The sequence below is a fragment of the Solanum stenotomum genome, unplaced genomic scaffold (assembly GCF_019186545.1).
Source record: "Solanum stenotomum isolate F172 unplaced genomic scaffold, ASM1918654v1 scaffold23261, whole genome shotgun sequence".
Classification (NCBI taxonomy): domain Eukaryota; kingdom Viridiplantae; phylum Streptophyta; class Magnoliopsida; order Solanales; family Solanaceae; genus Solanum; species Solanum stenotomum.
In genome coordinates, this window is record NW_026027413.1 from 108,144 (window position 1) to 124,008 (window position 15,865).

General features: G+C 29.2%; 1 protein-coding gene across 1 annotated transcript; it reads left to right on the top strand.

Moving 5' to 3' along the window:
• The first annotated feature begins 12,153 nt into the window (after nt 1-12,153).
• LOC125851179 (nudix hydrolase 2-like) lies at nt 12,154-15,356 on the top strand. Its single transcript, XM_049530960.1, has 8 exons — nt 12,154-12,318; nt 12,767-12,832; nt 12,957-13,097; nt 13,265-13,336; nt 13,971-14,020; nt 14,179-14,214; nt 14,316-14,424; nt 14,985-15,356. Exons 1-8 carry the CDS (start codon nt 12,154-12,156, stop codon nt 15,156-15,158), a joined length of 813 nt encoding a protein of 270 aa, XP_049386917.1. The 3' UTR covers nt 15,159-15,356.
• The last annotated feature ends 509 nt before the right edge of the window (nt 15,357-15,865 follow it).

Consider the following 15,865-nt stretch of genomic DNA (forward strand, 5'->3'; position numbering starts at 1 on the left):
TCATAAGAGTTAAAATTATATTTTATGCATATGTTTGCAATAAGAATAATGTTTGTAATAAGATTTTTCCATTTGGAAGAATCAAATTGTAGACTAAGATTCTAGTTTGAATATCATATATAATGTTTTGGCAATATATAAGCCATATTGATAATTGGTACTTGGATATGTTTGAAGTAATTGATGTATGTTTTCCACTTTGTTTCCTTTGTTTTTGTTTAGATAATTCAATGTAATGTTTTTGCAATCACTAGCACTTTGCTACATGATCTACTTGTTATGTGCAGTATATGAAGTATTGTTGACTACATTATCTTGTTTGTATAAAAAAAATACTACTTAATTACTATCATGAAATTTTCAAATAAGTTACGTTCATCATCAAAATCACTCAGCTAGAGACAAATATAAGATTTAGAGTAACTGACTTCATAATATTTTGGTCTATAGTATACTAGTATTCGTGCCCGCGCATTGCGCGGTTAGTTTATAATGTAATTGTAAGCACTAATTTAATGACAATATCAAAATTTGACCTACTATAAAATGATATTGTAAAATTTACATTGGAAATTGTTAGCATTTAACACCTTAACGAGTTAAAATAGAATAGTTATGAAAATAAATCAATATATAAGTTTAGTTCATTGTCTCAATTTGATGACCATAATTTTTAGTATTATTTAACTTATTTATTTTTAAAATTATTCAAAGTCATAAATAACTCTCACAATTTTTATTATATTCTTGTTAGCATAATAAAGATATAAGAAAATTTAATCGTTATATTAAAATAAGATGTAATTAAAAAGTCCTACTGTTATGATGATGTCAAGCATACAACTAAGAAGTTTTAATTTTTCTAAAAATTGTATATCAATTATATCATATTTTAGTATCATATTTTACCAAAGAAATGTTGTGGACTTTGTTGCTCACACTTTAAGCCTTTTAACCACTATCATCGTGATAAATAAGATTGTCCAAATAATCAAGGGTGAAGAATGAGAAAGTAATAAAATGCAAGTTTTTTTTAAATAAATAATTACCTAAAGTATGAAAATATCTCCATTTCTGAACCATCTCAAGTCTTTCATCATCCTTGTCACTATTCATATTGATTTTATTCTTGCAATATTAATAGTGATACATGTAAAAGGTGATTTAACCGTGAGTTGTTATTTTTTTTTTAATTTGTAAATTGCTTTTTTTTCTTCCGATTTTCAATTAATTTTTATTATTATATATTCTATTTTTTGTGTTGTTGTGGTCTTTTATGTTTGAAATTTATAATATTAAATTAATTTGGTAATTACAAATTTTATAATTGGTTTTGGTTATTTAATATTTATTTTTTTTTTATATTTTTCTTTTTCTTTTATTTTTTTTATAAAAAAAGTGCTTATCCCATGAATAAATTTTTCATTCGAAATGTATGTAAAGTCTGATATAATGTATTGGACAGTTTAAATCTGTCGATTTAACTTTAAATAGTAATTAGTAAATATATTTATTCTTAAAAGAAAGTACATGACATATTTTAGTTGGTTACTATTTTTTTATATATTGAAAGGAAATATATAAACAATAGAAGTTTCTATAATAAAATCTTACGTAAAGGTTTTTAACACTTCAAGGAAGAACATGGCAACAAAATTTTTTAACATTTTTTGTTTATATTATGGAAATGTTTATATTTGTATAATATTTTATTTACAATTCATGTTAATCTAAGGTAAGTTCAGATTATTTTTGTATATCACTTAAATAATGCTTTAAAGTTATATAATGTTAATTTCAAAAGTTGTTTTAAAATATGTCACGTTAATTTTAAAAACTGCTTCAAAATTTCTAATTTGATTTTCAAATTGTAATGTATTATTTAAATTAACTACATATAATTAATTTTAATAATTTTAATTGTATAGAAATTCAAGAATTTATGTGGTGCTAATAGGTGTCACTTCTTACTACTCCTATTATATACAGATTGAAGATGTATAAAAAGGGAATTTTAAAAGTAAAGTAAAAATCTATAATTATGCATAAGCAAATTATTTGAATCTCTTTTTTGTTTACGCAGATTTTTTTTCTTCTAAAATTAGATTTTAAATATTTTTTAAATTGATTTTTTTATTATATAATATTTAAAAATAGTAATGATTTTAACATTTGTTAATACTTTTAAAATATTAAATATGTTTTTTTTGTTGCATGTATCCATTTTTTATTTTATATTATTTTAATCAGTAGTGATGGCAATTAATATATTTTAATTAGCAGTGATGGCAAATTTTTAAAAAGACTACCGATTCCACAAATTTTTAACTGCCAACATACGGGTTTTTTTTTGGAATTTCCAATACAATTTTGATTTTTAATTTTTAAAAAGACTACTGATTCCACAAATTTTTAACTGCCATCATACGGTTTTTATTTTTTTGGAATTTCAAATACAATTTTGATTTTTTAAAAAAAATATTGTTTTGTTTTTGTTTTATAAATTGTCATTTATTATTTAATATATCTACTAATTTTGTGACGCTGACACGTGGCAATTTTTCTTTTCCTATTACATATAGATAGAAGATTATATTTTTTTATACCTTTTTTTGAATTTCACAATCTTAAAGTTATAAGCGAAGGATGTTTACCATCCGAGCAACTCTCTCTTAGCCTATAATATTATGTTATCTTTTACCTTTGGTATAATGACATGTGGAGTTGCAATTTGAATCTCAAGTTAGAACCAAAACTCATTGAATCTTAAAATTTGATAAGTATTATCCACGCCAAATTTATTCTAACTCAACAAGTTGTGTTATACTCCCTCCGTCTCATTTTATATGTCATTCCTTCCTATAAATAGATGGACCACAATACTTGTCATTTTATAAATTTATGCATAAATTACCATATTTTGCCTATTATACCCTTGATAGAATAGTTAATTAGGAAAAATTCTTTTGTCTAGAAAATTTGGCCAGAATGATATTTTACCTTTTTGAACATTTTTATCCTTCTAACTTTAATACATTTTAACTAAAAATTGGAAAAAAGATCAGTTTATTTCAAAATAAAAAAAGATATTATAATTTTTTAAAATTTCTAGCTAAATTCTGGCCAAATTTTCGGGTCATTTAGCATTATCCAGTTAATTAATCTTGTCATTTATTAATAAAGTTGACTTAAGAACATTAAATAACGATAGAAGGTTAAGGTTACATCATTTCTTAATGCAAGTGCAAAGTAAAAATGTGACATATAAAATGGGACGGAGGAAGTAATAATTTGACAATTATGGGAATGGACACACCTCTCATATTTCGAGGCTAGACTTATTAAGAAACAATTAAGAAGAAAGCTATATAATGAAATACTTCTTACAACATTAATTATACTCTCCATTACAACATTAATTAATTAAAAGAAAATTACACTATAGACCTAATAATACTGAGGTTCAATACATTGACAATCCTTTTAACTTATTAGCAAATTTTATTTAGACATTAATATTAACATGTTTCAATTGAGCATTTGATGAACACATGATAATATGTTCTTATTAGACACTTCCGGATCATATATTTAAAAGTCCGCATGTGTTCTCAAACATGCGGCATAAGTTAGTTATATAAATATGTATCGACTAAAATAAGTATGAAATTTTACGACTTGTTGACACTAATATGTATAATTAAAGAATATGACATCAATAAAATCGTTAACTTTCTTCTAACTTCTTGATAATATATCTATATACTGAACACTTTCAAATATCTAAATAAAATTTACTAACGAATCTAACATTAATATACTTGTTTGTCTTGGATACTTATCATGTGAATTGTGATAAATTTATTAGTTGGAAGAGTGTGGGTGATTTAACATGTTGGTCGTCTTTTCTTGGAGAAAATGCAATTGGCCAACTAGTCATTAATACAGCAGAAGCCCCTTGATCACGGTATTGGTTAGCCCTTTGCGCTTGATTTTGGTTTTGATTCCCATTCCATGAGAAGTTAGGATGGTTCCTCCAACAAGGGTTGTAAGCATTGCCATAATTCTGTTGAACTCCACCTTTTTGCGCATTTTTCACATAATTTACGGAATCTGGGTTTGCCTTACATTGCTAAGTTTCATGAGTTCCACTATCACATACCTCATACGAATTTGCAGCTTGTTGTACAACGTTTACCGGTGCCTGATTTAGAGCCATCTGTTTAAAATGTAGGGCCATGTTATGTTGCATGGCATCTACTTTTGGCATTAATGGCAATAGCTTGATCTACATCTAAAATCTCTGTAGCCTTTTGGGTTGTGGTTCTAGACATTTCCCCCTCATATCTTTGGTTCCCTTCAGAAAGTTTATCAAGTAAGTCGAAGAACTCTTCACTTGTTCTAGATAGGGCATGTCTACCTGCTGCACTATTAAGAAGAGCATGAGCATTATAGTCTAAACCCTCAAAGAAAGTGTGAGCAAGTACCTCATTAGTTTGCATGTGGTGTGGGCAAGCATTCAACATTTGTTTGAAACGCGCCCATGCTTGGTACATGTCCTCCCCTTGCTTTTGAATAAAGTATATTATCTCACCTCTCAGCTTAGCGATTTTCTTGGATGGAAAGAATCGACGTAAGAACTTTTTTGCTAGACAATCCCAAGTAGTGATGGAGTTTGGTGGCTTAGAATCTAACTAACGCCTTGCGGCTCCTAACAATGAGTATGGGAACAATGCCAGCCTCACATAGTCTGATGAGACTCTAATTGGGATGTATGTATCATTAATATCTATGAAGGTTTTAACATGGATTTGAGGATCCTCGTGAGGGACACCAGTGAATTTCCCATTAGAATGGAGGATCTGTACCATGCTTTGCTTTAGTTCAAATCTACCCTCGGTGGAGGTTTCCTAATGCTAGATGCCAAATTAGCTGAGAGTGGGACTACCACCACACGTATATGCCTTGCTGGGATGATAGGAATGTCAGGGGGTATGCCTTGGTTATTCACGTTACCTCTGTTATTCGGGTTTCCTTGGTTGTTCACATTTTCCGGGTTATTTACGTTTTCTTGATTACCATCCCTGATGTTCTCCGGAAGACCTAAACCCAGTTCTTCTCGTCCTTGCTCCATATGGTTCATTTTTCTACGCTCTCATAGAACTCATTCGGGGTCGTTATATGGTTCGACAAGTTCTCTTTTCCTTGCCAGAACTGAAATTCAAGTGCCTCCAATAACAAACTAAGATCAAGTAATTAATATCTAAAAGTTTTAATTGTAGACTAAAGAAGATCGAAAATAAATCAATTTCTAAGTCCCCGGCAGCGACGCCAAAAACTTGTTGCTCCCCAATATACACGCAAATGTACGTGGTCGCGCAAGTAATATAGATTCTTTAAGAAACGAGTTATCGTTCTCAAGGGACTTTTGATCAATTTATATTCACTTAATTCTACAACTAAAATTAGAAAGTAACCTTTTCAAGAGTTGATGATTTATTGTTTATCTACTAATAATTATGCACTAATTGAAAGTGATTACTTGTGAACGGCTTTGATAAAATGTTTCAAGCAAGTTAAAAGCAATTTCAGGGCTGCAACATATAATAAGTATCATGTATCATATTATTGGCTTAGAACTAACTTCAGTTGTCAAGTTACTGGTTTATAAGGTTGATGATATTATCTGGGTTATACTCCTCTCATCGCCTACCCCAGTTAGCTATCTAACTACATCGTTGAGTGGGGATAAATATACTAACTGGCGAGCATTTATATTTCATCCTATTTCGTAACCAAGCAAGATGTTCATCTGGGCGTCACTCCTGAACACTAATCACATCAATTTAATGGGTGGACCGAGCTCTCTATATTCTCTGGTCTATCTAACCTCTCGTCTCCCGATTTTCAGATTAGACAATAAATTCATCTTATGATGTGCATGTAAAAAATACTAAAATAAGAATATAGAAGTAACTTGTATTGACAATCGAAAATTAATTCAACAACCTCAAATAATCAACAATCAATTCGTAGCTACAGCCCCAGAACTAGGGCATTTAGCTACTCATGCTAGTAGAAAACAAGAAAATACAATCGTTCATGCAATTTCCGAAAATTAGAAGAGTTAAAGGATTAAAACCTATTACAAACTTGAATTCTTGCTCTTGCACACTAAATCAAACGTTGAACCCTAATAATGGATCCATAAGGACCTATTTATAATAGTAGGAAAATTTGGGAACAAATTCTACTCAAATTAGGAATCCTACTTAGTCAAAAAAAGTGGGACGTGTTGCTAGCACAAGGCGCCTCTTGTGTGCCCTCAGTACTTCTGGGGCTGGCGCGTCGCGCAAAATAGTACGCCCCAGAAGTCTTGCAGAACTTTGTGGGCTGTCGCGATGCGCCTCTCAGTACGCCAAGCCCTGGGGTCTTAACACTTAGTCAATTTATTGCGCGTCTTTTCTCTTTCTTTATTTGTTCCAATTCCAATTCCTTCGAGAGTTCTGAAACAACTAATCATGTGTGTAAGTGCACAATTAGCATAAGTATAACAAAAATCAAGCTAATAGACTCAAGATCATTCCTTAATTCAAGCACTTTATGGGTAATTATTGACAACTTAGGCATATAAATATTCCTAAGATCAATAGCCGTCTAACGACAGATCCAACTCCCCCCGCCCCTTTGGGCATTTTTCCAATAGTAGATTTAGAACTCGAGCATGCATCCTATTTTGACATTTTCGCTCTCAAATTCTTCATGATAAATGAGCCATTTCGTTGTTCATATCTATTTTCACAAAAAATTCCATCATCATAATCCATATGTATTAGAAAATTGTGGATGAAAAAGCTAAAACTAATTTTTCTTAAAACGAGAATTCAAGAACTGGAAAAAAAAATTTGATGAAAAAATAGTTTTACCTCTTTAGGAACTTGAAATCGATGAACTGGAGAGAGAATAGATTTAAAATTCAAAAATAGAGAGATGAAGGCAACTACTGATCCGTGGGAGTGATTTCAAGCGTGAAAATAGGAACAAAAATCATTGGGTTAGAGAGATGTGAGTTATGTATCTAGGAAAGGAGAGGAAAATAGGGATTTTTGTAATATTTTGAAATGGTAGGGAATTTTAGAGAATATGAAAAGAAAGATTGTGTAGTTAGGTAATTTTTTCTTATAATTTTCACCATATTATCTAGAGGAATCTGCTTTTTATTATTTCTAGTTGTCACAAACTCAGTAACTTTTGCTTAATAATGTATATTTTATATAAAGAAGTTTATTAAATATGTACAAATAATTAATTTTAAACCTGCTTATTCCTACTTGAAAGCATCGATTTTATATGTATTTGTGCATGGATACACTAAATATTTGATACTGGATACACTAATGAAATTGATATTGGATACATGGGATGAAATTGATTTTCGATGCACAGATACATGAAGTTGATAGCTAGTGAATACCCAAATACATGATATTGTAACACTCAAATACATTCTGAAATAGAGATACAAAGATGGAGATGGACAAGAGAGGGTATGAAGCAAGCGAGAGAGGACAGAGGCAAGTGAAAGAGTCAATATATCTCAAATACATATGAATCATATTTAGATACAGCGTATCAGGAACAAATTTAACCTAATTTAACTCGCATGTATCAAAATATACATGTATCTCTTCTGTCAAATACATGTATCTGAAACGAATATTTTTTTAGCAAAAAAAGTAATTTGAAAAACTATTATTTCAGCATGTAATTAGCATCAATAATATTATATTTTGTGTTGTTTCCTGTTATATATAGTTCTAAAGAGCAATTAGCATCATTTACCTCTCTAAATAATATCTTGAAATCCATATGAATTATTAGCAGTACGTACTTCAAACTTCATGGAATCCCACAAAAGAACTTTAATATATGCAGAATCTACTTTCTTAGTCATCATCTTCTTATAGTCCACATATATATTCCCAAGAGTATCAAAGTGGAAACAACTACTTTAATTGTGCTAATTTAAGAAATATAGAAAGTTCAAATATTGTGTTTTAAATTAAAAATGTGTTTAGTTTTTTAAAATTTTGTGATCTTCAAACTTATCAGTAGGATATTGTAATTGAAAACTTACTAAATATAGAAAGATACACTCTTTTTGAGAATGACAAAGAAAAACACTTCAATTATGTATCCGAATGTCTTATCCCTTCTCTGATACATTCTTCCCCTCTCGTATCCGAATGTCTTATTCCTTCTCTGATACATTCTTTCCCTCTCGGATGCATCCATTCCCTATGTATTCAAAAGTCTAGGAATGTATCCGGAATTCGTGTATTAGATTGTGACATACACATGATAACGTGGAAATTAAAGTTAGAGAAACCAACACGAAGTCACGTTTACATGTGTTGGTCCATCAACTCCAATAACTATTAATTATGACTCATAATAGAATATTCTCTTTTCCTATCTGTTTTTACTTACTAGATTTAGACTATTAATGTAGAGTCAACTCAATTAATTTCTCTGCATTTGCATGTCAAGTGGCCTCTATAGACTTTTATCAATGTATGGTTTTTTCTTTGTTAAAGAAAAAAAGAGAGTCAGAATTGATTTAAAAAAGGATAAAAAGAGTCGCGAAAAATGCAACACAATTGATTTAAATGTCATTTGTTACGTTATTTTATCATAACTTTACTATTTTTTCACTCTACCGATTCAATCAGAATATTTGTGGAAACTTTCACGCGGAATACTTCTAGTGAAAAAATTTAATAGAAAAATAGTGATTTTTTAATAGTGACATTGGAAAAAAGTAACTATCTTTTCTTAATATGATAAAGGTACTGATAAGTACAAATAAAAATCTATGTTTAAAATATCTAATGGACAAGCAAAAGTAAATCGGAGGAAAGTAATACTAAACTATATAATTAGCTAAAAGACGACCCTTAGGAATGTGCTTCATGCCATGTAAATTTCTTCTCAATTTCCATTAAAAAATTATGTATTTTTTCCATCTAGCCAGCTTGTATAAATAGGGCATTATAATTACAATATTTTCAATCTACTCAAGCTGAAGAAATCAATCTCTAATATATTTTGCTAATTGGTACGTTACGTATATTAATTAGCTTAACAAAAACTTATTTCCTAGTTGCTTATAACTTTATACTTTTAGTATTTTGCAAATATATACTTATGAAAGTTTGTAATTTTTCTTTATTTTATTTACTGATTTGCATATGCGTCTCCACGTGTTACTTGATTAGCTCATTAAAATTTTCATAATAAATTATGACCAATTTTACCATATACTCTGAGGTACTAAATCTTATTACTCCAATCGTTGTATTTTATATGTCACGATTAATTTTTGATTTATCTGTTAAGAAAAAAAAACATATTTTTATATTTAAAAATAATTTAATTTTAAATTTATCATTTTATTATTAATAGCATGATATCCACCAAAATCTCATGGTATGTCAAAAATATACAAATTTAAAAAATCTTCTTACTTTTTTGGTTGTGCATGGTAAATTTTGAAACATATTTTATAAAATTCAAATTTTGAATCTATCTCTAAATATCGTCTTGTGTGATTTGCTAACTAAGCTATCTGTAATGACCCGAACCCGTAAGGTCATTTTTGATAATTTTAAATAGTCATTTATCTATAATAATTAATTAATTTACGAATAATTTGTTTATTATTAAAAATAATGGACCAAGTCTAAATTGTTAAAATAGGTTTGTAGAAATTATTACTTTTAATACATAATTAATTTAGAAAAAAAGAAAGAAAGAGGCGGAAGAAAAACTAACCTAGACGTGCGACAGAAAGCAAAGAAGCAGGAAAATTCAAGTGATTCAGGTTAGTTCTAATCAAGATTCTTTGTAAAATTGTATATATATCTTAGGGTGATATTATTGTTAAGGGATATGGTTGGAATTTGTGGTTTTTAAAAGAAAAGAGACAAAATTTTGTCAGTACATTGTTGGGGTTAAACAAAATGGAAATTTGAATTGAAACTAAGGTGGGTGTAATTGTTATTAATGAAATTATGTACTCATTGTCATGAATGGATAAGTTGTTGGGTTTGTCGTGTGCTTTTCATGGTTCTGTCATGAATTTGCGTGACCAGTAGATTTCATAGTTAGTTGTTCCTATTTTAAATATTATATTATAAATTAAATATTTAATATATTGAGATAGGTAATTAACTATTGGGTTATCGAATTATATGAATATCATTAGACTTATGATATTGGAGAAGTTGAAGCTTAACCCTAGACTTGAAACTTAGAAACTTGATTATGAATTTGGGTGAATTGTTGGTTCAAGGCTAAACACATAGTAATGTGGGTGTTGTTAATTTCAAAATCTTATTGTGGTAATTTGTTTGGATAGATTGTATTGATTTGGAGTCCAATGAAAGAGGGAGACTCAAGTCCCAGAGTGATTGTTCGACTATTTGAGGCAAGTGGATTTCTAAACCCTTGTTAAGTGTATGTAATTCATGTATTTCCTTGTAATATGTGTTTGGGGGTAATGAGACGTGGTGATGGGTTGACTTGTCCACATTGATTAATTCTAATAATGAAAAAGGGGTAATAAAAGGCAATGTGATTAATTGTTTGTGTGTGATGTGTTGAGAATTGTTGGTGACGGGCATTGGTACGAGTATCGATGTTATAAAGGGAAAGTTTATTACTATAGAATGTGAATTGTAATATGAGAATGCCAAAGCATATGGGCACTAGCTGATATATTATTGACTTGATTTATTGTGTGTGATTGTGTTCTTTATTGAATATGTATACTGGTGATAGCTGAGGTGATTACATATCATATTGATACTTGATTGAGATGCATCATCTTAGTTATTCAAGTCATATTCTGCACATGCATTGACATGAGATTGAGTATAAGTTGGGCACGTGGAGATCGTCCATGTTGGGGATGGTGAGATGTTAAGATTATAATTTGGGCACGTGGAGATCGTCTGTGCGAAATTTGTTTGTTTTATGAAAGTGCGTTGAGATTGTCCGCACAGACACGTGGAGATCGTCCGTGTCGGTATATGGACCTCGCGAGTCCCCAATTGGTCATGAACTCTCGATGTATTTCCGAGGAGTATCATGCATATACGGTTGAGAGAGTATTTGGTATTCTGAGGCATATCATTTCATGGTGTCATATTGCATTGCATCTCATGACATCCTTCATTCTTGATGATTATGTGTTTTATTGGTGGTTGGAAAGTACTTGATATTTGATTACCTCCATTTGATGAACTTGATCTTGTGTGTTGCTGATATTTGTGAGTGCCTTTTTGTGGAAGTTGTGATTGATGAATATTGAGTTTGTTGTTGAGGATATGTAATTTGTTAAAGTGATTGTTGTTGAGCTGGGTGCTATGTAAACTGTGAACTGTTAGGTTGGGCTGATTTTATGCAGGTTGTAGTTGTGGAGGTTCGGTTGGGGTGTAAGGAGTACCCGTATTTTATCCCCTTAGCTTGTGTTTAGAGGTTTACTTGCTGAGTACCGTGTGGTTTGGTACTCACCCCTTGCTTCTACAATTTTTTGTAGGTTATGAGCCTGAATTTTGTGGTACTTTCCATTCTCTTATTTTCCGAGGCTTCTTGGAGATTTGTGAGGTAGCTGTTTGTGATCTCAGCAGACCTTCTTACTCCTATTTATGATCTAGTTCTATTCTAAAAACAAGGTCATTTGATACTTGTGTTTTCTTTTGAATCAATTGTAATACTTTAGAGGCTTGTACACGTGACAACCAGATTTTGGGGGTATTTTTGAGTAAATTATGAAATTTCCGCATTTTATTGTAATGGGTGAGTGTTAGGCTGACTTGTCTTGGTAGGATAAGATGAGTGCCATCACGTCCATTTTTGGGTCATGACACTATCGCTTATTTTACAATATATTTGTTGTTCTTGGAAAAATTCTTTCGAACTGAGTCTAACCTAAGAAGTAGTGAGGGCATGCAACAAATCTGATTGTATATATCTTTACTATTTTTTAAAGAAAAATATTATATTTAATTATGATTACCACTTAAATTGTTCAGATTTCTTTACCTAATTATGCTTTCTTTCTTTAGTTGTTTGAAAAGCTCAGAATTAATGGATTCTTTTGAAGAAGCATCAATTGACATAATAATGGAGATATTTGAGGCAATTGAAGATAATTATGGAGGAGTTATTCTGAACATGAAGAAAGAGGAGCCTATGGATTTTCTTAAATTTCATACTATGCTCAAGGCTTCCATTTCTTATTGGAGGCTAAAGGTATTTATGTATAATATATATACTTGATATTTACTCGATCGTAATATTTGAGTTCAAGTTATATGTATCATGTAGAAAATATATTTATATTTATTAAGATCACTCAAAAGGTAATTGCAGATAAATTTAACCTAGAATCAATGATAAATGATATTATATGGACTTTTAATTATCACTTAAGAGAATGAGTGAATCTCAACAAATATTTAAATTACAAACGCTTGCAACTTAAGAACTAACGCTAATAACTTGAAGTTACAGTAAGCATGACATGATTAAGTGTTCAATATGACATCAAACTCGCTCAATTGAACTTCCTAATACATAATAAGTAGATAGAATAACTTGCTATAACAAATTAAATTATACTACCGACCGGTCATTGAAAACAAAAATCTCACTAATTTTAATTTATTTTTGTTATTTTTCCTTTGATTTTGATGGTCAGGGAAAGAAGGGTGTTTGGATTAAGTTACCTATAGAACTTGCTCATCTTGTTAATGCAGCAGTAAAGGTAAATATATTCACGAAAATATTATTCCACTAATAATTAATTATTAACATTAGATTATTTAAAATTCATATAAATATGTGTTTAATTAATTAAAAAAATAATATGATAAATTAAATTAATGCAGGAAGGATTTTGGTATCATCATGCTGAGGCAACATATTTGATGCTTGTTTATTGGATTCCTCATGAAATTCCTCATACTTTTCCTGCTTATGCTTCTCATCGTATTGGTATTGGTGCTTTCGTCCTCAACCAAGACGGACAGGTTTGTCTCAATTTATGTGACATAATTTTAATTGATACAATTTATTTTTTTTGAAATTTATGATCTCGAACATGCTAAAGTATATGAATGTCTTTAAATATGTTATACGATTATACAAATTTATTATTTAAGAAGTATAAAGTTAATTAAAAATATGACATTGGCAGGTACTGGTAGTTAAAGAGAAATCTGGAGATATGACAGGGACTTGGAAGCTTCCTACTGGTGTTGTTGATGAGGTTTAACAAATTTATATTTTCCCCTTTTTTGTTAATTTATTTTATTATTAATTGTTATGACATTGGCATGTGTTCATATTTATTTTTTTTAGTATTAACATTTTTTCCGAGTCATTTCCATTTATAGATATATTAACGGAACTGGAAATTTTATTAGCTTAATTGATTGATTATTTAAATTTTAAATTGTAAATTCTCGTCCGCTCGACTCTAAGCAGAACTTTCATAATGAGAATCAGAATTTTGGGACAAAGAAAACAATTTAGGTGAATAAACTTTTTAAATGAAATTTGTCAATACATTAAGTTTCGAAGAATTAACTTGTTCATTTTAAAATTTATATATATATATTTCTATTAAAATAAAAACGACAAAATCATTTTGGACCATTTCTATTTTCATACACAAAATGTACCAAAGTCAGATTAGCTCGATTTGACGAAAAAAACATGTCAATGATATACACGGCTAAAAATATAGAAATTGTTATTGACAAATTTTATCGCTAAACAGTAAAATTCGTCACTGATTCTACTTGGTATTCTAATATATTATTATTAAGAAAGTTATTAGTGATCTAGCGATGAAGTTCGTAGCAAATTAATTATTTTTTTATGAATTCTACCAATTGTAGGGGGAGGATATATGTATGGCAGCCGTTAGAGAAGTGCAAGAAGAGACAGGAGTAAGTATATATATACACTACTAAATTCTCCGATATGAAAATAAATTATTTTTTTTTTTGAAAAAGAATAAAAATATTATTTTTTTTTGAAAAAAAATAAAAATATAGTGCTAGAAAACTAATTTAGAACCTTTGTTTATTTTAATTTTTTTTTATACATTGAGACAGAATTTGTTGAACTCCTTGCCTTTAGGTATGAATTTCCATCCATTTTCAATCATTTGAAAGTATAGTATAAATTATATTTGATAAAATGTCAATATAAGTTAATTAAAATACCTTATTTATATGCAGACAAAGTCACAAATCATTCTTTGGAAAATCTGATTTGTTCTTCATATGCATGCTGAAACCACTTAATTTCACTATCAACAAGCAAGATGCTGAGATTGAGGAAGCTAAGGTACATATATTTACTCAGTCTGGTTCAATTTATATGTCATACTTTCCTTTTAGTTGGTTTCAAAATATGTAACTTTTCATATATTTAGTACTTTCTTTGTCCTAATTTAAGTATTTTTTGTTTAACTGAACACGAAGTTTAATAAATAAAAGGAGATTTTTGAATCTTGTTGTCTTGAATTAAAGATATATATTGTATATAATTTTTTAAATCATGTGGTCTTAAACTTGTCATGCAGGATGTTGGATAAGGAAAACTTGGAAAGAGAGATACTCTTTTTTAGACAAACCAAAAATAATAATAAGACATTTAAATTGCATGAAGTTAATAATAATTGTTAATTATGTATTCTAATATCTCATCTGGTATATGTTTAAGACTATAAGATTCAAAGTGCATTTTAATACATTACACACATGCTTAATTTCAAATCTCAACATTCAAAAATCTCTTTATTATCTTAAAGTATGTATCTATTTAAATTAAGACACGTAAAATGAACCTTGTTTCCAAGAACTATAACTTTACTTTACACCTATTTTTTTTTAAAATCATTGTAGTGGATGCCAATGGAAGAATATGCAAGTCAATCAAAGGTGAACCAAAGTGAACTCACTAAAATGATAGCCAATATATGTGTTGCCAAGAAAGAGGAACAGTACAATGGCTTCTCTGCTCTTCTTACTACTGGACATTCTGCCAAGGAGTGCTATTTATACTCTAATAACATATAGTATATGATACTCATAATAATTAAAATTATATTTTATGCATATGTTTGCAATAAGAATAATGTTTGTAATAAGATTTTTCCATTTGGAAGAATTAAATTGTAGACTAAGATTCTAGTTTGAATATCATATATAATGTTTTGGCAATATATAAGCCATATTGATAATTGGTACTTGGATATGTTTGAAGTAATTGATGTATGTTTTCCACTTTGTTTCCTTTTTTTTCGTTTAGATAATTCAATGTAATGTTTTTGCAATCACTAGCACTTTGCTACATGATCTACTTGTTATGTGCAGTATATGAAGTACTGTTTACTACATTATCTTGTTTGTATAAAAAAAATACTACTTAATTACTATCGTGAAATTTTCAAATAAGTTACGTATATCATCAAAATCACTCAGCTAGAGACAAATATAAGATTTAGAGTAACTGACTTCATAATATTTTGGTCTATAGTATACTAGTATTCGTGCCAGCACGTTGCGCGATTAGTTTATAATGTAATTGTAAACACTAATTTAATGACAATATCAAAATTCGACCTACTATAAAATGATATTGTAAAATTTACATTGGAGATTGTTAGCATTTAACACCTTAATAAGTTAAAATAGAATAGTTATGAAAATAAATCAATATATAAGTTTAGTTCATTGTCTCAATTTGATGACCATAATTTTTAGTATTATTTAACTTATTTATT

What these genes read in the sequence shown, in the direction of transcription:
- LOC125851179 (XM_049530960.1), top strand. Translation starts at nt 12,154, where the DNA reads ATGGATTCTTTTGAAGAAGCATCAATTGACATAATAATGGAGATATTT. An exon ending in TCCTCAACCAAGACGGACAG is followed by an intron (nt 13,098 to 13,264) that starts GTTTGTCTCAAT and finishes TGACATTGGCAG; the next exon opens with GTACTGGTAGTTAAAGAGAA. An exon ending in GAAGTGCAAGAAGAGACAGG is followed by an intron (nt 14,021 to 14,178) that starts AGTAAGTATATA and finishes TTTTTTTTTATA; the next exon opens with CATTGAGACAGAATTTGTTG.